A 24614-nucleotide genomic window follows, 5' to 3' on the forward strand; every position below is an offset into this window, starting at 1 on the left:
GTTGCTAATAAATGGTTTATAAAGCCTTTCATTGCTTCATTGTGCGCGGACCCTGCCACATTTCTGGCTTCAAACAGTGTTCTGGGACCTTATTTTCCTCTGAGACCAGCTTGTTTATTCAGTTATGGAAAAAATCAATATTTCTGAGTTTGTATTATTACCTCATTAATATTGTAAATATTAGAATTCTGAGTTTGAATTTCTTCTCCAAAACTACATAGTGCCCCTTAAAATAAGTAATACATATATTTACATGTTTATATTACATGTACTGTATACTACCGGTTGACCGATCACCCACCTGGATGATTATCAGATCCGATATTCATCTTTCAGGTTATCAGAGTGTGTGTGTTTTAAAATCTGATTGCCGATAAAATAAATTAATTTAAATACAGACTGAAATCTGAAAAGTAACTAGTAACTAAAGTTATCAAATAAATGTATTGAGGAAACAGTTCATATTTGCCTCCAAAATTTCAGTGCAGTGGAAGCACGAAGTAGCAGAAAATAAAAATACTATGTATGTCAACAGGTTTGTTTGTTTTTTGACAGATTCAGTTTAATTAAAAAAATGAATAAAGCTTAAAATGTTTTTCTTCTTCAGGAAAATGAAACTGATTTATCTTGCAACACCTTAGCCTGAGCAGATATTTTACTAAATAAACAGAGTTTTTGACCATAAAAGCGTCCCTTTACAGGTTTTTTTGTGCATGATCACGTGGTTATATAAGACGCATTCTTGCAGCATGTTTTTATGCTATTGGCCACCTAATGTACAAATTAATTAACATTGGCAGAAAATGCAAAATAGACTATTAGCTAGCAAAAATGGATGATAACAATATATTTAAAATGCAAATGCATTCAACCCGCTTGCCAAGTCTAGAGGACCACACAATGCATTTTTGTGAGTGACACTGAATGTAAACGTAATTTTGTTTGATAAAGAAAAAACTACAAAAGGCACCTTTAAGTTAAAAAAACACCACTAACCCTGTAGGAAAAAAAACCCTGTAAAATATTTGCATTACATTATATATATTAACAACAAAGGGCTGGATATACCTAGTCTGGGTAGCAAAAATGTAAAATTACGTAAGTAATGGTTTCCTTTAAATACTGGACCCTCACTGCAAGCAAACCCACAACTGTTTAGTTTAAAATCCAACATCCGTGCTGTGATGGATGAGAATGTAACCACAGCTTCGTGAAGTAATGTTTCATCAGGATAAATTATTGACTGACAAAATAAGCCCCGTCAATTCCAGAAACTGCGGTTAATGTAATTTGCTGCGTGTTATTAAGTTAGCTGATTGAAGAATCTAAATTTTTGGGCAATATTTAGGGGAAAAAGGGTCAATAATGATAAAGAAAATAAGCCGACTCCAAGGGCAACACTTTCCTCACGCTTACAGTAGCTCTCAGTCTCTGCATCAACTTAAACAGCAGCTTGAAAGAGGCTGGGACTGATTGTATGCAACACTGAGCCAACTGAAAAATACAACAAGTCACACAGGCTTCACAGCCTCCCACTCATATCTACACCCACAAGACAGTCGGACAATCTTCAGCAGAACAATGAGCGTGAGACAGATGTGTGGAGTAAAAAAGGGCAGAGTGTTTATTGGTTCTCAGTCTTCACACCAGGCAGCGCATCACTCAGCCGTGAGGTCACAGCGCTCGCCACAGTCATGACACGGGCAGAGACAGACACACACAGAGTCAGGTAAAGGGTGAGGGTCGAAGGTCATTTACACATCACCCTCAGTCACCTTCAGATACTTGATCGAAGATTTTTGTTGAAGTCCTTGGTAAACAGTGAATGATGCCTGTCCCGCGCACGGGAGGCACAGATTCACATTGATCCTCCACCAAACCAGTTGTATAATCACACCCTTCCTCCGGCTGAACCCTTCATCTCAACTATCATGACCGTTACACAGAATTAACTCACAAAGCAGATTCACTCAAACACAGTTAATACAGGGCAAATTGTGCATTTGTAGACAGTATGGTCAATTTAAAGGAGACAATGTGGGCATTCACCACAGAAAGAGGAATTTTCAAGCATGGCATCTTTGTAATAACCGAAAATTATGTTAAACGAGGTGCGCCCGACATCTGAATTTTTTCCACTCTCGTTCCAATAAAGATGATCATGGGGTTATTATGTTTGGACATGAAATCCAAGAAATGAGTCGGCTGAAATTAAACATGTGTTTCCGTTATTTTGACCATATACTGTACAGAAATGATAGTAAAAAAAAGAAAATCATGTAAACTCAGGTTACAGTGAGGAAAACCTCACACAAAGCGCTCAACATGATCTGGGTTTCTCTCCAGGGAAAAGAACTGTTTAACCCAGACCCAAATAAACCTCCCAAGTAAGGTTAGGTTTAAAACTCAGGAATCCACCTCAGGTTCATTTGTCTTTTTCGTTCACCGTTCTTCATTAACACCAGATAAAGCAAGTAGAAAGAGTGGAAGTGAGAAGGGGATGCTGACCGTCTACATTGGGATTGTTTACATCTCATCTACTTCTGTTTACACTTATTTTTTTTGCTTCTCTACGCCAATTTGTCAGTATACTGCAAATGACAGCAAGTTCAGCTCATCTGAGTTCGTAAGTGAAGCGATAAACCGATCACCGTCTGTAGACGTACTGCAGGTAAACAGTCTGTAAACCCTCCCCCCAAAAAACCCAAACTCTTTCTCACCCATTTCACTTATTTCATTCACAGACCCTCTTTGTCCCCGGGCCGACCAATCAGATTTGGCCTCTGCAGTGCCTCGGCTCTGGGATTTTGTCACTTCAAACACTCTCTTGCTCCATAATGCAGCATAAAAGCTCTTTCACAGGCCACAAGTGGACACAGATGAGTGTAGTTTTCCCGAGTCCTCCTTTTCTTCACACTTCTATTAGAAACACAAGCCAGCTTGGAGTTGTGGCATCAGCTGGCGGTCACCTCAGCCTCTACTGACTGCCTGTCTGGCTTCATTTACAATGTGTGTTGTTTTTTTTGTTTTTTTTTATAAAAATAGAGAAGTATGCACAGGCACACAAATGCTCACACGTACTTTGAGTAACTGCCGCATTACCATATGCCCGTCTTTGGCTTCCTCATTCATTCTTCCACAGGTTCACCCACTACCATCTCTCCTTCAGTTCATATATAAAAGGACTTGACATCTTTTTATGGGCACTGAACTCTGATTGTTGGACCTTAAGGGCTAGGTCGACCAATTTCACACATTGAAGTGTGTTTACAGGTCTTGAGGAGTACTACTGCATATATGAAAAAAGTATTATAAAGCCTTTTGCGGCTCCAGAGGAAGCTGCATGTTATCTGATAAATCGCCTCTAGTTATGTCACTCAGCAGCTAAGTTGCATTGTGGGTAATGTAGGCTCAAGGTTTTGAAAAGAAGTCCACTGGTTGAGCATTACACTCATATAACACTGTTGGGCTTCTTAGGAAGAGTTTAAAAGTAAATGATCAAAATCAATACAACAGAACCAGAAATGTCACCTTTTTTATTCCACTCATTCTTCCTTTTCAAAACCTGGTGCTTTCATTACCCACAATGCAACTTAGCCACTGAGTGACATCACTGGAGGCAGTTAATCAGATTACATGCAGCTTCCTCTGGAGCCACAAAAGGCTTTATACTTCTTTTTCACATATGCAGTAGTACTTCCGAAGAGCTATAAACACACTTTAATGTGTAAAATTGGTGGAGTTACCCTTTAAAAGCTGAACTGTTGTCTTGTATATTGTGCTGAGGACAGTTTGAATGCAGGAGTGTGACCTTACGGGCTGGATATTAGCCTGGAGAAGGGGGTTGACTGAAGCAGTGAGTCTGGATATGTTCACCTTTCCATCCCACCAACCATTTAAAACAACTAACTCCGAACTTAACATACCCCATCAACAGGTGGGACAATTGTTTCTACATGCTGTAATACATTTCCTAAGTGTTATCATGTACATGTGGAGGATTGATTGTGATTTTGGGCAAAAGATTGTGTAAACATACAATGTAAACAAATATTTTAAAAAGATTAGATCGATGAATAGTACTGGGTGAAAACTTAACATCATCCTGATCTTGTTTGTTCATTTGGATGCACTTTGCTCCCAACGAAAACAAACACTCAAAGTCGTTTTGTGGCACCCCGAAACATCTGTGATGCACACTGACATCTGATTCCACTGCAGCCCTATCCGTCCTAACGTTTCGTCAACCCAAAGAAAAAACAGTGACATTTCATCACTTGGCACTAATTATAACCAAGGTGCTTCTGCTATTCCAAATCAGATGCAACATAGTGAGGGCCTAAGATTAAGCTGATTAATAGAATGAGGGGCAAAAAAAAAAAAAAAAAAGAAATAGAAAAAAATAAAATTCACATGTACATAAAATATTCAAAATAATTGCTCCAAAAAAGGAGGAAAAACACAAAAAAAAGTAACATTCAGTTGTAACAGACAAATCTACATTGACGTGCAATCATCTACTACATGGTAATACTGTGAACTGCACCATCCCTCCCAAAAAAAAAAAAAAAGAAATGTAACAACACAAAACAATACAAACAAACAAGATTTAAAATAGATTCTGTATGGCTCCAGGTAGCTTCGAATGTCCGCTCCAGACCAGAGGCTCTAACCATATTCAGCAACAAGAAGAAGAGGAGATAAAATCATGTGTTATGAGTTTCTATTTGCTCTCTCTTGGACTCTTTCACGGTTTCAGTTCTGTAGTGTTTGTGTGTGTGAGTCTGGTGAACCGAGCGTCGCTTTTTCTGAGAGCAGACAACACTGGAGGAAAATACAGGTTTGTAAAAGGATTAACTCGTCTTGCCTACCCAACCGTGAACACATCTTAGCTTAGATTCTGGGATTATCGTACCTTACTGTATGTGGAACACAGACAAGATTCCTGTCATTTAAGCAACCCCCACCCTTCCTCACCCAATGCAGTTATACAAACACACACGCATACGTACAGAACACTTAGCGAGTATATGACAAGAAAAGGGGGCGGCTAAGTTCTGTAATAAAAACTGGACACATTCAGGAAGTGTGGGAATTGTTTCTGCTGGAATCGATTGCGAATCAGAGCCCTTACGATGCGATCGAACCAGGCCTGTCTGTGTGCGAGAAAGTGAGTGCGTGGCTCAAGAAATAATCCTGTAACTCCAAATCAATTCACGTGAGTGAAGAGACCAACAATTTAAAGTGTAAAAAAAGAAAAAAAAGTATTTTCAAACCCTTGAAAGTCTGATGGGTTAGTCCGATGTGAGTGTGCTCGCTGCGATTGTGTGTCCGGCCGATTAAAAAAAAAGGGAATCTTGCATTCAAGCGTGGCGGGGACACAAATAAAAAGTAGTTAACCCCCTTAGTAAAAGACAAGAGGACAAGAGGAGAGGTTATTTATGTCCGTCTGGTGAGAGAGGAGAGGAGAAGTCGAATGACTCCGCTGAAGTGCTGAACAGTCAAATAAACAAGACACAGAGCAAATGGGAGACAAGAGCAGTGGTGCAGGTCCTTGATCAGTAGTCAGTACATCCAAAAACAGTCACCTCCATTCACACTCACACACACACACACACAAATGCGTGTGCACACACACAGACACGCGCGCGCACGCACACACACACAGACACACACAGACACACACACACACGGTACTCTGGTTAAGGCAGTGGTGGCAGGTGAGGCTGCAGTGAGGCCGGGGCTAGAATCAGGGCTCATGGCAGTGTAAGCTCCCACTACTGAGTCAACACTCCTCCTCATCCTCCTCCTCCTCCTCCTCCTCCTCCTTCTGGTTCCTCATCCCTCTCGCCGTTGCTCACTCCTCAGCATCGCTCACTCGAATGACATCAGATTGGCTGGCACCTGCAAACAGAGGCCAGGTGTATGAAATGTAACAGATCAGTCAACAGTGTGTGTCAAAGTGTGTTGAATGTTCATGCAGCTCCGTACCTGTTGCCTATTGCTCTGACAGGCAGCACTCAGATGTTTGAACCAGAGCAGAGCGTTCATCCTGTTCCCTGCCTGGTACTTGTAGGTGTTACCTAGGCAACGGAGACAAACAGCGTGAGATGCCAAGTCTCTTGATCCCACCTGCTTTCTCAACACTCTGGAAAGATGGCTGAAGCCTCACTTGACTTTGGCCCCACACAGTTAAATAAAGTCACAGTGGAAAAGTTCAGGACAGAGGTGTGTGTGTGTGTGTGTGTGTGTGTGTGTGTGTGTGTGTGTGTGTGTGTGTGTGTGTATGCATGTGAAAATGTGCACAGGTGATGTCACCATTCAAACCAAACTCCAGTGACATGGTTCATATTTTTACTGCATCCGTTTTCAATGAGCTGACTGTTTGCTCGCTACTCATTTCCGTTTTGTTTTTCCTTTTGTGTGTGTGTGTGTGTGTGTGTGTGTGTGTGTGTGTGTGTGTGTGTGTGTGTGTGTGTGTGTGTGTGTGTATGTGTGCGCGCATGCATGCTTCTCACCATGCTCTGAGTCAGTCAGCAAGAAGACATCAGGATGCTCAGGATCGTCAGCCATCATGGCCATGAGACCCACCACACACACGCTCTTACTGGACGTCGACTTGAACTGGACAGAGGACAAATGGAAACAGAGTGTATTTTCTTTCTCACGATGACTTTGTTGTGTCTGATGCATCTTTTAACACAAGTTTTGTATGTGTGTCCTCTGGAGCTTGCCTGTGAGCCTACATGTGCTCTCCACAAGGTTCTAATTACCCTGTGAGTGACACACAGGACTGCAGTGATGTCATCGGTCCCATTATTCAATGAGTGCTACCATCTGTCTGTACACCCACAGTCCCCTCCACGCACGCACACACACATCTCAAGTCTTACCCTTACCCACACTCTCCTCTGAGCTCCTGAAGTTTCAGTTAATGTTCCCATCAAACTTGCACACATACACACACACACACACACACTCACACTCACACACACACACACACACACACAGGACAAATGTTTAACATTTCCCTTCTGCTGTGCATACCAAGTTAAAAACACATGAAGAAGAATCAGAAGTGTTTCGCCCTGAGTTCATTCTGTAATTAAACTTTTTCGCAGGCTGCCTTTATTGAACACACAATGTATGCAGACAGTTTGCAGAGCAGCTGCTGCAACTTCTGCTTCCACTGTAATCAATGAGACTCGCTACACCATATGTGAGCAGTGGTGCTTATGTGCCACCAAGATCAACTCTCATTCTTCTATTTATATTATTTACATGAGGTGCGCGCCGCCCTTCTATCCAGAAATTGGTTATAAAATGTCAATATTTTGTTAAATTAAACTACCTGTCTAAAGGAAATGACTCTAGATGGCTTCCACTTCGGGGTCTTGATCCCCCTGTCAGCATTTAAAGGGTAACTCCACCAATTTTACACAGTGAAGTGTGTTTACAGGTCTTGGGGAGTACTACTGCATATGTGAAAAAGTAGTATCAAGCCCTTTGTGGCTCCAGAGGAAGCTGCATGTAATCTGATAAATTGCCTCCAGTGATGTCACTCAGTGGCTAAATTGCATTGTGGGTAATGTGGGCGCAAGGTTTTGAAAAGCAGTCCACTGGTTTGGCATTCTACTTCTGTAACACTGTTGGATTAATTAGGGATAGTTTAGAAACAAATTATCAAAATCAATACAGTAGAACCAGATATCACCTTTATCATTCCACACATTCTTCTTCCTTTTCAAAACCCGGTGCCTACATTACCCATTATGCAACTTAGCCACTGAGTAACATCATTGGAGGTAATTTATCAGACTCCCCAAGACCTGTATACACACTTTAATGTGTACAATTGCTGGAATTTCCCTTTAACAAGTAGCTGGTGGTTGCTTAGTAACTTCAACTGGCTTACTGTCACCTGTAGATGTTAACATATCCAAGTTTCACAGCGCTGTGTTAAAACTGAAGACACAATCCCAAAAATGAATGCTCACTGTCTTGGTTTGCCTGTGACTCGCACAGCCCTACACATCTGTGCGCTGCAGGTGTAGCCAGTAAACAAATATATTCCGCTGCACATCAGCGCCACAAACAGTCTGCAAAGGTTACATGTTCAATGAGGCCAGACTGTAAGAGTGAGTAAGTAATCACTATCATGTGTCGTCTACTTGGAAAACTGAGTGTGTTTTTTGGGTCACTTGGTGCATTTATTCTCACAACTGCAGTTCACGTGGAAGAGTTCTGAGACTCTCAGGTGTTAAGTAATGTGCTGTCTGTTATTGTCGTCATCTGCCTAAACAAACAAACATAGTAAAATCTCCAAAGGTTCTATCATCCCCTGTAAAAATGCAGACTGTTAACAGATGACGTGGAGGGTCAGTGTGTCTAAAAACTGCAACACTTCATCATCAGTTAGGTGTCAGCTATTAAATTAATCGCAAACTATTCTGATAATCGATTCCAGCCTCTTAAATGTGTGTTTTTTTCTGGTTTCTTTGTTTTTTATAGACCAAACAACTCATCGATTGAGAAAATAATGACAGATTTATCAACAACGAAAATGACTGTTAGTTGCAGCCACAGTGTGTGTGTGTTTGTATAACTTACATGTTTTCTCTCAGTGGCCTTCAGGGACTTGGCAGGGTAATAGTAGAGCTGGGCTCCGCAAAGAGCAACCCAGTATTTGGTCCATGACGCCACCTGGAGGAACAACAGTGATATCCGATTGTCAGCTTGATTGAGTCAATGAAATGCAACAGTACGACACTCATGTGCTATCAGATCTCCACGGGATGTTTGTGTGAGTCACAAACCCTTGACTGGGACAGATAAAGAGACACGATCAGAGAGTAAGAGACGAAGATGAATCACAGGAGAGACTGTAATGGTTTGGGAAACCTGGCTGGATTAATGGAGAACAACTGTTCATAATTAGCATCTTGTTCCATAAACACTAAAGGATTTTAAGACTAACACAAGGAAAATAAAGAGAGTTACGAGATGAGGGAAAAGCATCTGAAAGAAAAAAAAGGGACTAACCCTAACCTGCCAATTAATACTCCTGGTGTGAAGAGATTTGACCTGACTACAGTGCCAGATCAGGAAAATATTTTTTTTAGACCTTGTTACATCATCAAAGGAGTTCGTAAATCACCAACACGACCTGTGACAGTTTGAAGTTGTTTCAACTGCACACAGAGGTTCAGATTTGTTTCCAGTCAGAACGGCATAGGATAATCTCAGTTCAAATATAAAAAGGCCTAAAGAGGCCCAAGGCAAACAAAAGCGGGGGGGAAAAAATGCAAGCCCGGTCAGAGAGGATGAGAATTACAGTAAGTGTAAGGAACAGGCAGAAACAAAGATGTTCTGCAGGTTAAAGAGTCTCTGAGGTCCTATTTTGCGCTCTGCAGACAGCATTTATTGCCCATCTGCTCCTGTATAGCTGTAGGTAGGTATACAGTATGTGTATGAATAGCACATGGACACATGCACGTGTACAAGCCTGAGCCCAAAAACATTAATCAAGTCAGTCAAAGTCATAGCATTTATTGCCATACGCACAGTGAAAGAAACAAGTTTCCCTGTACAATGAAATTCTTCCTTTGCTTTCCACTCAGAATGCTGTTTTACAATGAAACACAAGTTATAAAGTTAAAGGTTAAAGGTGCAGCACATCGCCAGAGTAACCGCAAACTGCTGCTGACTGTAGCTGCCATTAGCTATTTAGTTCATTAGCAGTGCAGCTAGGGGTCCAGATTGCGATCTCATAGCAATGGGGGAGTGTTGGTGTGCACCTTTAAAATATCAAAAAGTACAAAAATACAAGAAAAAACAGGAATACGGAGATAAAAAATATACACAGATGTATAAGATGTATAAAGTGGTAAGTACATGAAAATACAAACAAAAACTCTGCGTTCAAGAGCGGAGCTAGCAAAGACGTCTGCCATGGTGGGCACCATCTTGAGATCAAAAGATGCTGTGTAAAACATTAATAACAGAATGTGATCATTTGCTAATCCTTTTTGAAATAGACTTGATTGAGAACAGTACAAAGACATTATTTTATAATGTTTTGCCCTCATAAAGTCATTGATTTTAGTTAACGCAACAGTGAAACACGTGAAGGATATTCCTGCAGTACATGGGCTCAGGAAAACTTTGTCAAACTGCTGTTGCTAAACACAGTTTGTTTACATATGATTGCATTCTGTTTTATTTACGTCTTACAAGGCGTCCCAACTTTTTTTTGAATGTGTGTGTGTGTGTGTGTACATGTGTGTGTATTCTCACTGTTGGTTTCTTGCCCTCCTTGAGCACGGTCTTCCGTCTCAACACCCCCTGCACTGTGACCGCTCCGGGATACAAGTGAACTGCGAGCTCCTCTGACTCCGCTGAGCTACAACAGGACAGAGACAAACATTACAAGCTATATACACAAACATACACACAGGAAAACATGCATGTTCTCATGCGCGCACACACACCAGATTAAATCAGAGATGAACTAGTAATAAAAAAGGCAGACGCGATCTGCAAAGCCACCATAAACTCTGCTACATGAAAGCGCTTTTTCGTTTAAAACTACATCTATTTCCGTCTTGTTTTCACTGAAGTGAATTTCACAGATATAAATCTTAACACTGGTATCTGCAGAGAGAGGAGCAGAGGCAGACAAGGTGGTGTGCAGATTGTGTCTGTCTGGAGGATCAGAGCAGGAAGCCCAGAGCAGGAGCCCAGTGAAGCCTGGTGGAAAGAGAGAGAGTGAGAGAGAGAGAGAGCGAGAGAGAGAGAGAGGGAGAAACCCATCCCTGACCGCAAGGGACGCTTAATATGCAACGTCCATGAGAATTGGCTTTAATAATCCTGAAGAGTCTGTTCCTCTCTAACTCAGGAATGAGGATGTAACAGTTTCTTTCCAGTAACACATGGAGCTGAGTGGGACTTTGGAAACTCATTTTAATCTCCAAGCTTTGAAATATCGTGGAAAGTCATCACAAGAAGAAGTCCAGGTTGACTATGAGCTCTGTGTGTGTGTGAGTGTGAGTGTGAGTGTGAGTGTGTGTGTGTGTGTGTGTGTGTGTGTGTGTGTGTGTGTGTGTGTGTGTGAGAGGCATGCAAGAAAATTAAGAAAGGTAGATTAGATGAAGAATCATGACCCCAAATCGATTCTTTGCCCTTCACCTGATTTCACCAACACACACACACCTGTTCCCCACCACAGCATTACCCCAGCACTACGCACACACACTAAGCACCAGCACACAGCGGCCCCTGGCCCTGGTAGGGTCTGAGGGGGCGTGAAGTGAGGATAAGAGAGGTTTTGGTTGAGGTCAGGTTTCGGGACGCGTGTACCTGCTGGGCCTCAGGACTCCTCTGTAGGGGATGCGGGCCACGCGGGTCACTGGGCCCAGAGAGTGATAGAAGCGAGTCCTGTTCAGAATGGAATAAGACAGGATAGGATAGGGGCACGGGGACACTGTTAAGGCTGTATGTGGGTGTTTATTGTGTGTGTTGTTTTTCCCTTCAGATTGCATGGGTTAGGGCTGGATGAAGGAGCTGTCATTTGGTTAGAGGAGTTACTGATGAATGAGTGCTTACAGGGTCATTCAATAGCTTAAAGAAATGGTGTTTTGGAAAGAAGAAGCAGAAGAATCTTGAGCTGTTTATTTCAGAAACTAGTGAGTGTGGACACTTGTTGGCACAGTGGGACTGCTGGTTAGGGGATTTAAATGTTAAGCACTTAATACATGTTAGGCTGCAAGAGAAGCAGAAGCGTCTGAGAGCAGCGGTGGAGGGATGAGGCGTGACGGAGCCCCGGCTGCGAGGCTAAAAAAGCAAGGCTGGGCATGGCGTCTTTTGTTTGAGTTTCTAATGGCAGATCATTTCGCATAGCTGTGTCTCGAGGCCAGAGCTTTGAAAATTATACAATCACATCTGGGATGGAGGGATTTTTTATGATCTTACATGTGGATGTGATGAAAAGGCAGCGCAGACACGGACATATTAGCCTTACCTCTCAAATGCTGGCCAAGACACCTCCTCGCTGAGCTCAGAACCCTCGCTGCTCCCTGTACACAAACACAAACCGTCACTAGAAAATACACAACATGTCTTTGACGGAACAAACAGTGTGCCAAACATGTGCGAGTCTTACCAAGTGAAATACCGCTGGACAGAGTTGAACTCTCCGCTTGTCCTCGGGTGGGACTGTGGCTCTCCATCACACTGTCGTCCAACAGATGGCGAGAACCGGCATTGGGGAACGTCGCACTTTTAAACTCCACGGTATTCATCTTATGGATAAAACTACGTGGACACAGATCGAAGAGAGAAGGAAAAAGAAAGACTTTGAATGACAAAAAAGGTATATATAAAAAGGTCATCATCATCTTCATCAACATGCAGAAAAACTGACTTGTAGCCCAGGCTGTGGCACTTCCTGTGTCCGTATGGCAGCAGGTTCCTGGGCGAGGGCGGTGTGGCCGGGACTTTGGTTCCTTCAGCTGCTATCGTACATTTACGACCACAGAGAGGAGATGCTGACGCTTCCTGGCCTGTGGATAAAATAAGAGTAAGGTCAGATTTATCAAGCAGGTAGGTAATAATAATTCTACATTTAACACCCAACTTACCGACGAGATCCTCTTTGGAGGCGTTTGCTCGTGGTGTGCTGGTGCCTGGCTCGATCTTCTGTGACAACCTAAATACAAAAAACATTCAACCACCAGCTTGAATTCATTCTCTGTGGATTCACTCATTACACAAATAATTATGCGGATGGAAGATTCTTCGGGAAACACGGATGAACGCAGTGCCTGACAGCAAACTATAAAATTAGAAACAGGATAAAAATACATATTTTGATCTTCCAGGCAGGAAATTGCTCCTGTGACTAAATCAGAAATGATGAGGCCAAATCTGGGTGAGTTGGGCAACAGCTGTTGTTCTTTGAGGTTTGTTTCTTACTTGTAATTGTCGTCCTCCACAAACTTCTGCAGCTCCTCGATATACCTGACTGAGTTGAGATACTTCTGTACATGAGGCAACACTGGTATATCTGGAAAAGAGAAAGATAATAACAAACATTAGCAAAAATGTACGCCTTCATGTGATCTAAAACATTTACTTCAAACTTCACAAGCTCAGGTCAGTGACAAAGCAGTAGCCTGAGTGCTACTAGGTAAGAGTTCATGGAGAAAAATATTTGATCTCTCCAAAACTCTGCCAGTTAAATAGCTCTATATTCCAACAGTATTCACTGTTACAGAGTGTTTACTCAGTAACACATTTCTCTCATCATCCTTCTCATGCAGTAAAAGAGCAAAGAAATTTTCTGCTATCCCTGCCGACATTCAATCAGGACAGAGAACTCCAGAAAGAGGAGGTCCTATCTGCTCGTGTTTGACGATTACCGCTCCATGTTCTTGTGGTGACACAAAGAGGATGGACGGGATTGCTAACTGCAAAATGGACAGGAAGTTAGCTGAAACGACAACAACGCTTAAAGCAGCTTTAACAGACATTTATTGAAATGAAAATCTTTTGAGATTGCCACTTTGAAACGTATGAAATATCCTATAAAACCTTAGTTTTGTTGACTGATGCTAAATGCAGATGGAGTAAACTATTCCCAAGTCTTTTTAATTCAATATATTCAGATTTCACAAAAACACACACCTATGCCACACTGCCATCCCATGAGTTTGTGTAGCTGTGTGTGTCTGAGCTCACCGTAGGTACAGGATCTCTGCAGGTCCGATATGATTCTGAGAATGTTGTTCATCAGGTTTGATCTCTGTTCGTTCTCGAGTATGCTGCCCGTGGAGGGGTAGGCCGAGTCTATATACGTTAGATCGTACAGGTACATCCCTGAAGTAAAAAAGCAGACGGACAAAAAAAAAAGAAAAGATGAAACATGTTACATCAAACCAGGAGAAACGCACAACCCTGCTCTCTCAGCCTTGAGGGCCCCGGTGCGAGCCAAACGAGGACATCTGTTGATGGTGTTGCATTAAACACCACTGGAGAACATGAAGATTTTCCTTCCCTCTTATTAGAAAGCAAACACGGAGACACACAGACAAGGCTGGATGTCTTAATACAGCCAGATTTGCTTGGATGCATGACGTAAGTGCCATGCAGCTGTGGATTGATTGGTGTGAAGACCAGCTGGTAATCACAAACTGCTTGTCAGGAATAAGATCCCTGCACAAACTTTCTGCATATACTTTGCACATGTTTCAAATGGACTTTTTCCCTCATGGATCTAAATAAGTTCCTTGGTTGGATGACTGATCTTCTCTTCAGCCTTTCCAGCTCGAGGCCATCTCTCTCCCCTCCCTGCTCCCGCTCTCATTGCGTCTTTTTGGCAGACTTGGAGCAGAGATGAGGATCTTAGTATCTCATTACATAAATATTAACATTAAGAGACAAATGCGGGAGCAGCTTCCCACCATTCTGAAAATGGAGATTACCAGAATCGGACTAATGATGCGCCTGTCCTTACACTCTCCTCTTTTCTCCTCTATGTCCCCCTTTCTTGCTCAGTGTTTCTTATTTTTTCCTTCTTTCTTCTTTCACACGCCAGCATCGAGATGGAGTACAGATGTAAGAAAAGTTATCACACAGTAGACAACTTGACACTCCCCCTTCCCCTGCCTTGGAAAACGGCGTTAAACTCACAGATGTGTGCACATACACACACATTTACAGCAAAGTCTAAACACAGATGCACAAATAAGCCGAGACAACAGAACTGCAGGATTAGCGCCAGTAGATAAAAGGGCCAAACCCTTGTCTTCACGATACCATACAAACACACAAACACAACCCCATCTGATAAGAATCACAGAGAGAGAGAGAGAGAGAGAGACGATACAGTTCACAAGCGTTCGGAGACGCAGCTGTAAGAGGGGGAAAATGAGAGATGGGGAGAAGAGGAGGAAGAGAGGGATCCTGAAGGCTTAACCGCTGTAGCTGGTCTTCTGAGAGCTTGTCAGGGATAACAGCAGTTAGTCATGCACAAATCCATACTGCCTGGAACACCCACAGACAGATGCGTGCTCTGAGGACCTGTGGTTAGGGTACACAGGCGCTTTGTGCGTGTTTACATGTGGCAAAAGAGGATCAAGTTTGAAACCTGAAGGTTGGAGGGAAGACATGTGGTCACAAAGCATAAAGGAATGCTCATCTGCTATCTGCTCTATTCTGCCAGTTAGTTACAAGATCTTTCAAATATTTCAGCACAAACGAAAACAAAAACATATCTGTCCACATCCGGCACACCTAAACACAATAAAGTAAGCAGTGATAAGGAGCATGCAAAGAGCAGACTACACCTGAGGGATATTCTGCAGTAACAAATCATTTTTATCCGCCTTCCTTTTTTCTCCTGCTCTCTCAGCATAAGCTCTACAGGAAGCAGCTCTGAAACCTCAGCAGCATTACAATCAGCTCTTCCTCCAGCTAAAGGAGAAGGCAGAAGGGGAGGGGAATTGTGAGTTGTAATCAAAGAAGAAGGGGTCAAAGCAGCTCATGTGTGCGCCCCAGACTCATCAAAAGCGCGTCTGGATTCAAACGGGTCATGTTTCCTCCCACTTCTTCCACACAAGAACCATGAGGGTCATTGTTGAGGATGGGAAACTTAATGAGGCAGCTCTGTTATTCTCTTTTTCTGTCTTTTTTTCTCCCATTAGAGTGACATCAGAGGTAGGCTGGGCCACTCCAAAAAAAACAGAGAGAAGGAAAAAAAAAATCAAACTCCCACACCCTCATCCCCCTTCTCCTCCCCTCTCTTCCTCCTCCCTCTTTTCAAGTCTCCCCCATCCTTTGTGAAAAACTAAAGGCATCAGTCGTCAGAGCTCAGTGTGTTCAAGCGGCCGGCTATTGAACCATGCCCCAGCCCGAGCCCCAGGACAGCTGAGTCTACAGGGAGGAGCACATCTTTGGGGAAGTAGGGCCTTGGCAGAAATAAAGGCGCTTATATTGTGATTTCCAGCTGCAGGACAGAAGGAGTGAGTGGAGGGGAGCACCTCAGAAGACTGGGACAAAGAGAGACAGAGATGAGTCCTGATCACTGCAGCTCGGTGAAGACAAAACACAGCACACACGTGAAACTATAACTGCAGGAAACACACCCCCACTGCTGGTAACAAAAAAGGTAAAAGTCATTTAGAGTTCATTCTGCTTCTAAGTTTCGTTTTTGGAGTGCCGGCATGACAGTGTGTGCGTGGGTTTGTAGGTGTATGCATGAGTGTGTGTGTGTCAGAGCAGCTGTGAGGGCTCTGGCTGAGAGGTTGGAGAGGTTAGGACGTTTCGTGACTGGAGGCTCCGGCTGCAGACAGAAACATTTAGCAACGCTTCTTTGGCTTTCCTCCGGAGTCTGAGGCCTGGGATGTACAGCATGCTGAGAGCTGTATCATGTGTGTACATTCAACACCTACTGTACAGGAGACCATGTGAGGGGTGTAAAGAGTGTGTAGGATGTCATTTGTGTAGGCAGGGACAGAGTCAAGTTTAGTGAATTGGCATTTCCATAGTATGGAGGGTATGTTTTAAAGGTGCACTGTGTAGTTTTGGGGAAGAAATTTGAATTAGAAGAGAAAGATCTTCTTTGACTGATTTTTTGATGCCTAAACAAACTAAATAAACAAACTCTTTGTTTGTATGACCGAATAAACTGAATAAACAAACTGACCTTAAAGGACAACACAATTCCATACTGTTTTACTTTGTTTATATTTGGCGGACCCTGCCACCTTTCGAGCTTCAATCAGTGTTCTGGGGACCTTATTTCCCTCAGAGAACAGCTTGTTTATTCAAGCTGTTGACAGTTGTTGTCAGTTGTGACACAGTTTATTCTGAGGTTCTTCTCCAAATCTACATGGTGCCTCTTTAATGGAATATAAAGAAAAACAAATAATGAAAAACTTTCAATGTTTTTATTTTTTTTTATTTATTTTTTTTAGATTTAACACTTCCAACTGTTAGGCCTTATCTAAAATTTAAGAAACAGAAAGCTAAGAGAAAGTTAAGAGAAAGAAAAGTAGGGCATTCCTGCTAAACACTTGGGGGAGGCTGATCTGATCAGATGGAGAGATTTGAGCTGTGGAGCCAGGCTTGTTTATTTTTTCTTGGCTTTTGGTTTCCTAATACAGCACCATCTGAGCCTAGGCCACGAACTGGGGGGTGGGGGGGTTAGTGCAGGGATGGCGCACAACTTAACCTGGTGAAATCGGGGATTAGATCAATAACATTACACCAAACGAGGTGGTGACAAGCTTTTCCCCATTACATATGAGCGTTAAGAGATGCACAGAAAGTACATTGTAGTTCTTGAAAAAGTTGACTGTAAGAGACTACAAGTCTGCCGTGTAAAGGGGGGGGGATAGAGACGATACAATGTAATTCAACGCTAACCACATCCTCTATCAAATACACCCTGTGGACAGAAAACACTTCAGTCAATACCTTGCCATGATAGCAAAAGCTTTGAACGCTAACAACATCAATCTGGTGCACTTCCATATCACCAACTAACAATTATCTTCAAATGGTTTCACTTATGTCAGGGTCTGGTGTTGGGATCTGTGGAAAATATTCTGTTTTGCTACAAAGCCACATCTGTGAAGGCTGTAAACGACCATGAGAGGAGAGGACAGTGCTGAGAGCGCACACATACACACAAAAACACACACCCTTTAAAGGAGCTTCAAAAAGCCTAAGCTTGAGGAAAAAGGCCAAAATGAGGGGAAAAAGGCTAAGAAAACATATCATGCTTTCTTCTCTCATTTTTCTTGCAGGGTAATAAATCTTAATTTCAATACCTCTAATAACTCAGCCTAGAAAAGAAAAAAGCTAAAAAAGATGAAGAGAAGGACGGAGCAGCTGTCTGAGAAATATCCAGGACATTTCATGTTGCAGCCACAGCGCTTGGCTCTCAGGTTCACCTGAAACTGGCCTTAAATGGGTCATTACAACCAATCCACACATAAACTAACCATTCTCCTAACCCTCACTCCATGTTATAAATCACTACAGAATTTCTGTTTGATGTCTTTCCTATTAAAGATTTTAAAACTCCCAGGACAAGCCAATAAAGAGCGGTCAGGTAGTGCACGGTAGGCTGTCAGAGCCAGTTAACTGCTGCCCTCCCCCAGCCATCCTATCACAGATTATGTTGTAACGCAGCAGGAGATTGATAGCTCACTCAGCCAGCACTGGCCAACTGTGGTTTTTGGGCAATGGGCATGTGGCCAATTGTATCTCAGTATTTGACCAGAGGCTATGTGCTGACCCTTCACAGACGCAGATGTTTAACGGACAGCTCGGCCGATCTTATCTGTAAAACACACAGATAACACACCCTGGGTACAGACGTGGGCTTGTCCAGAAACCGCTGCTCTCTTGCTTTGCTGACCACATGCGGTTAAATCCAACCACAGCAGAACAAGCCGGACACATTATATTACTTAAACTCAAGCTACGAGGCTGCCTGTAGCGCTGCTGGATGTGGCTGAAGAATAACAAAAAATTACAACTGTGGGGAGAAAAAAAAGGAGCTGCAGCAGAATCCGAATGAAAGTCTCTAGCTGCGGCGTTGGACTCATTTAGAATCCCCCTAATGAGAGCTTGGACACAGTTGAACGGACAGGTCACCATAGGGAGGAAGAGGTCAGCCAGGAGGGTCGACACAAACACACAAGAGAAGTGGAGGCATGTTACCAAGTAGAGCCGATGGCTAAAGAGTGTGTAATGCAGTGTGAATTTATTTGCTGATTCAACTAATAGAAAGCATGTGCAGCCGGTGGTATGACAGCTTAAGGTTAAGTGTGACTCAGAGGAGAAATAAAACTCAAGAAGAGAGTGGCGAGTGCGAGTAATCTCCTAAACCTTAAGATTTACACCAACCAGCCAACCAAACATTTTTATAAACGCTGTAACATTTTTATCCTCCCTCCTCCCGGCTCTCCTCTCTCCCCTGACCCTCCTCCAGTTATTCTCTAATGCTTGAAACCTTAGCAGCAGCAGCGGCGGCGGCAGCAGCATGTGTTCGTTCAAAGCCAAGTGTCACTTTACGAGTTAAATTCAATCAGAGAGAAAAGCCACCTGAACGGTCAAGGTAACAGCTAATCTGTCAGCCTGGGTCAGAAATTACTGGGGTAATTTTGTTACGCAAGAATTAATACCATGCTGCACATATGGACATATAAATAAGTGCCAGTGTGCGTTGTGTTGGCGATGAGGGGCAGGCTGTTTGTTCTGCGACGGGGGGAGGTAAAAGGATGAGTGCCGAGGAGTGATGGAGGAGGGTGTTGGAGGGTTGAGGGTCCTTATCTTGACAAAGTATGACAGATGGAGAGTGACGGCCTTATATGAACTCTGCCCCCCCTCCACCCATCCTTGAGCATAAGAACGGTGTGTTTGTGCATCTAAAAAGAAGGGGAAGAAGAAGGGGACCCGTTTTCCACAAAGACCGATTGATTGCAGGGGTTGTGGAGTGGAGGGGCGTGGGGAGGGGTGAGGTAGAGGAAGGGTGGGGCTGCACCCTAATCCCACATATAGACCTCTGACCCCAACATCAGCCCACATGTTTAGAGTTTCACTATAGAAGAAGGAAAACAGATGGGGGCCGTGGGGCCTCGGGGAGTTTTTGGAGGCTCCCTCCTCGGTAATACAGAGTTGTGAAGGGAGACGACTCAGTACCTAGAAAGCAGGAACCACTTCTGTGGTTATTATTGGATTGGTTGTGTTCTAACCACAGGCTAATGTCTTCCTAAACAGAACCACTTAATCTAACACAGCGTCTTCGTTTTTCCACCTTCTAACTCTAGAGGGAGGCTTCAGGAGCAATTACTAGCACCAACTGTAGAGGAAATCCTATCCTAGCTCTTTCTATCTGCTCTGATTCCTGTTTTAATATTTCCAACATGCGCTGTTTAATGAGAAAACATAACAACGACATCAAGACTGTCCCACGGTGTATTTCCTATTAAACTACGGTCGCAGTATTTCATCTCTGGGCGCTTTCATCAAGTTTACAAGTTTTTCCTAGTTGTTAGCACAGTTTTTAACGTTTAGTCATTGATTGTTTCATAATGTCAGGACTTTTACTGCTTCCCTTCCTTCTCATGCTGTGTTCCGCTCTCTACTCCCTGTCCTTTATAACCTAACATCTTAGCTATTTATTTCAATTCAAACTTTTCATCTGACTTCTGGACAACTCCCCACACCTCAGATGAAGAGAATCGCCCCTCATTTGAATTCCTGACACGTTCCAATTCATACATCAATTTCTGAATCTAAAAAACTGATTATTCCCGCAATTCCAAACCAGTAACATGGTTTCTCAGCTGTTTCCCACCAAAGACTCTGCAACCAGTCGCTTTAGCTAGCGCGAAAGTCAAATTGTGTCTTTAAGGGACAAAGTGTCTTGAGTGCTCATGTAACTGAGCTTTCATTGACGGAAACAGTGGCTGGTGACATCATGTACAGATGTGATGGAAGTCAGTTTCTGGCTGCGCACCAACAGCAGAGCTGGCTCAGCTCCATGTTGTCATGTAAAGCAGAGCTGCTGTTTATTGTCAAATCAAATCCAAAACCTCTTCTCTCCTCCGCTCACCTCCTTTTGTTTTTACTTTTCTCTCTTTCTCCTGACCAGTAATGATATGTCGTAAGTTTCAGTCCATTTTGGACTTGTTGTGGGAAAGTCTGAGGTCCAGATGGGGGAGTGGAAGCCTGGAAATACATTGGCTATGAAAATATAAATACATTTTGTCGAAGTCTTTCTCCCCCGTTTGGTTTACAGACCGACACATCAGAGCTGGTAAATCACTGCGGGAGACGCGCTGTGAGCAAGAGCTCAGAAACCAACACAGCAGTCAAAAGACACTTCTGGCAGGATGACAGACTGGATCTTAATTTCACACTCTCGTGGGCTCTAGCTCATGTTCCTCACCTGATACATGCATGAACAGTCCAGTGCACTCGACTTAATGTACTCGCAGATCACCAGAACGGATTCTCCCATCTTGTACTTATTGAATGTGAGGGCAAGAGTATTCGTAGACTCTGTTTTAAATAATGTACAGTCCTGCAATAAATTCTACACTCTTGAAGGTTTTGAAGTTCAGTTTATTTTGAAACGGTTTTACAGAGGTCAATTGTATGGTCATTTTGGAGGATGTGGTTTTGAAGGTAGGATTTAGTGCAGCACCGTTGTACTGGACAGCATTAGTTTTAGTTGGATGAATCTAATAAACTTCCAAGTCAAATAAATACTGTATGACAGTGAGTTTAATGGGATTCATCCCAAAGAGACACCTGCACCGAGCCAATTTTCCACAGAAGCAGTTTAACTGTTTATTAAGCAGTTTGCCTTGGCTCAGATCACAAAATGATGTCTGCGTTCTCTAAGGCCAACACACACACACACACACACACACACACACACACACACACACACACACACACACACACACACACACACACACACACACACACACACACACACACACAGTAACCTGAAGCCACAAGTGTGACATATGGCTGTCTTTCTGATGCAACAACCAACATTCGTTATGCTGTTTAAACGACGAGGCTAAACACATTTTTCCTGTCAAGCCGTAACGTAAGCAGCCGTGTTGCTTAATGAGCACTCTGTTCATTTCCTCTCTGACGACATGCAGAGAAAAATTATTTCTGTCTCCCACTCAAGCATAAAAAAGCTAATCATCGTTCATGTGCTACATTAAACTCCCGCAGAGAAAACTAAGGTAGACAAAAGCCAGTTTCCTCGCTATACACACAAACCCCTAGAGTGAGTGTGGGCTGATCATTATTAAGGAAAGTGAAACCGAATCTGAAATAGTCAGCTGTGGGCTTTATTCAGTCAACCAACAACACTGGAGAGCACAGCTGAGCTGATGATCAGGGTGAGCAAAGCCAGAGGCAAAGCTGACACCACTTTGCACTTTCTGTGCATGCCTGTGTTTAAAAATGTAGGGCAAATACAGGTACATATGTCAAGAAAAATAACCGTTTGTGCCTTTGTGTGGCATGAAGCAGTCCAGAGATCTTTAATTATTGTTTAGTGAATAGACAATAGCCTCAGCACTCACAGAATCACTTCTGCTACTCAAGTCAAAGAGCTGGAGAACTAAAAGAAGGGAAGAGACTTGACCTATAATGAGACAACACACAACCTGAACAAAAAACACAAGCGAAATATAGAGTCTATGGCACATTTGACAGTTTTCCCTTAAAAGGATGACAGGGTTATTCTAATGGGCTTGAACAATAACATGATTGTGTCTTATTCAATTGAAAATTATCCCAAGTAGGATGAAAAACTTTGTGGTAAAGACCACAATGGAAGACAGTGTCATATGAATACTGCCAGTCCTTAGACTGTTCCAATAACAACCATGAAAATAAATTAAACCATAGCTCAGACGGAGACAGAGACAGACAGTGAGGACAATTAAAAAGCCACTGTCATATGTCTCCTGACTATTAATAACTATAAGTGGGGTGATGACCCAGCAGTGCACTTACAAAGACTTATGAAGCTCACACTGTTGCCAAAACATAAGGCGGGTGGAGTTAGAGGCCCGCGGCAAATCCTTCCTACCACACACTGGTTTCACATGGATGTTATGGAAAACAAGAGCTGTTTGTCTGTACAGCTGAGCCAACAAGAAATTCTATTTATATTTAGGAGAAAATTAGTTTCAGTTATTATTATTTGCTGTACTGCTTGCAGCCCAAGACTTTCATATGTCTCAGTGATTTAGCTGTAATTGGAAGACCTGGAGAGAAAAGAGGCGAAGGAACACAAAACAGAGAAAGCAAAGAGAAAGGAAAGAAGGAAGAAGTAAGGTTCACACGGAGAGGAGAGTAATTAAACGGACAGAAACAGGCAGAGAAAAGAATGCATATTTGTCAAGACTTATAAACGAATAGAAGCTATTCATCTCAGAGAGCTCCACATCAAGTTCATGATGCCTGGTCAGGAAAGATAAATGGGCCATGACCCACTTTCTTCCCCTTTTAGTCTCTTCCATCTTTAATCCACTACTGTCTGTGCTGTCTTTTTAAATCTGCGTGCTTTGTTTCAGCCTTACAGCATGTTGCTCCTCATCTCCTTCCCTTGTGTGGTCTCTGTAGTATTCGAGCACGTAGCTCACTGCTCTTCTTTTTGTTCTGACTGAAAGCAACATTTCTCTGAAGCACCTCAAAATGCATTTCCAGCTACATAATACTCAAGAGTTATAAACACATGAGGGAACATTGCTCATTTATACCAAGGCACACAACTCCAGGCAGTACTTGTGAGCCAAAAGCAATATTTTGGCCTTGTCCAACGAATGGAAATAAAACAATGCACATGGTACATGAACTTATTTCAACTTGTCATAAAAATGCACAATCGTATAAGAAAAGAAAAAGTGCTTCCACTGTCCCACTTCCAATCTGGCGAGATTTAAGTGCAGCCTGTTGGGAAACATCCAATAGTGTCTGACTTTTATTATTTGTTGCTTCTTTTGTTGTTGAATCTGAAAAGAGCCAGATGTGGACTACTGCTGGCATAATTGGCCCTTCCAGGTCTGCTGAACCAATACAGTCAAGTAGGACGGCTGGCTGCACAGATCACTACAAATGTGATACACAAACTCTCACCCTACAGAAAGAAATCTATATTCCCAATCCACAACAAACTGTACTGCCTACATCCTAAGTATGTGAAGGCATGCTTGCGTGCATAATGTTTTACTCCCAAAGGTGAGCACTTTATGTTTTCCGCTCAATAGCTACCAAGTCCCCAAGCACTTCAGCAGTGTTTAGTTTCGGTTTGTTGGGGTAGAACAAAGGAGCCGCTCTGCTTGTTCTGGGGAAACACTGTAAACCTTGTAGCTTCACGACACACTGGTGACCTCTCCACGTTCCCTGGAATGTCTTTGATATTCGGTGGTTCCATGAAAGAGACTAGGCCCCTCATACTCAGAACCACCACCAAGGAGGAAATAAGGCTCCAAAGGATAGGAAAGAGAGGGAACGAAGGGCAGAGAAGGAAAGAAAAAGGAGGATAAGAAAGATGGGAAATGAAGGAGGTGGTGGTTGATGGATGAGCTGCAATGATGCCTTTCTTGTTCATGCTTAGAGTGCATGAGGTTGACTGAGGTTGATGCTGAAAGGACAACTTGTGGAGCTCACAGCAGCTGTAGTAAGTATGGGTGGGCGATCTGCTGATTTTAAAATCACGACTGATCTTGAAGGTGTCCAAAATGTATATCTGAGATGAATTGTCTGTTCTGTTTCCAAACTTCACACAACCTTTACCTTTGCATCGCTATAAAGGTCATTAATAGCTTGCAGCGTGGCAGAAATGGAGCACTTCTTTTTTTTACGCAATATTGTGCTTTAATGGTGCAAATGCAGGAACTAATTGGCCATTTCAAGTCTGGCCATAGTCTCGTGATATTGTTTCTCAGGCAGATCGCCCACCCCAGCAAAAAGCCGGTCATAGTTTGGAAGAGAAGTTACACATGAGAAGTGATACCGCTGACGCTGCTGTTAAAGTCATTAGCAGCTCTCACCGAGGTCAGCAA

The 24614-nt window shown here is 42.9% G+C and overlaps 1 protein-coding gene across 1 annotated transcript in view; it reads right to left on the bottom strand.

The window, feature by feature from the left end:
- Positions 1 to 3368: 3368 nt before the first annotated feature.
- ralgps2 (Ral GEF with PH domain and SH3 binding motif 2) overlaps positions 3369 to 24614 on the bottom strand; it is a 72991-nt gene continuing 51745 nt past the window's right edge. Inside the window, exons 10-21 of the mRNA XM_073477220.1 lie at positions 13738 to 13875; positions 12973 to 13063; positions 12639 to 12706; positions 12422 to 12560; positions 12161 to 12312; positions 12020 to 12074; positions 11359 to 11436; positions 10297 to 10402; positions 8611 to 8703; positions 6519 to 6624; positions 5992 to 6083; positions 3369 to 5904 (exon numbers count right to left, since the gene is read on the bottom strand). Of these exons, the coding sequence (XP_073333321.1) occupies positions 5875 to 5904; positions 5992 to 6083; positions 6519 to 6624; positions 8611 to 8703; positions 10297 to 10402; positions 11359 to 11436; positions 12020 to 12074; positions 12161 to 12312; positions 12422 to 12560; positions 12639 to 12706; positions 12973 to 13063; positions 13738 to 13875 (1148 nt within the window). The 3' untranslated portion in view covers positions 3369 to 5874. The remainder of the gene's footprint in view (positions 5905 to 5991; positions 6084 to 6518; positions 6625 to 8610; positions 8704 to 10296; positions 10403 to 11358; positions 11437 to 12019; positions 12075 to 12160; positions 12313 to 12421; positions 12561 to 12638; positions 12707 to 12972; positions 13064 to 13737; positions 13876 to 24614) is intronic.

This window comes from Pagrus major, chromosome 11, assembly GCF_040436345.1.
Source record: "Pagrus major chromosome 11, Pma_NU_1.0".
Classification (NCBI taxonomy): Eukaryota; Metazoa; Chordata; class Actinopteri; order Spariformes; family Sparidae; genus Pagrus; species Pagrus major.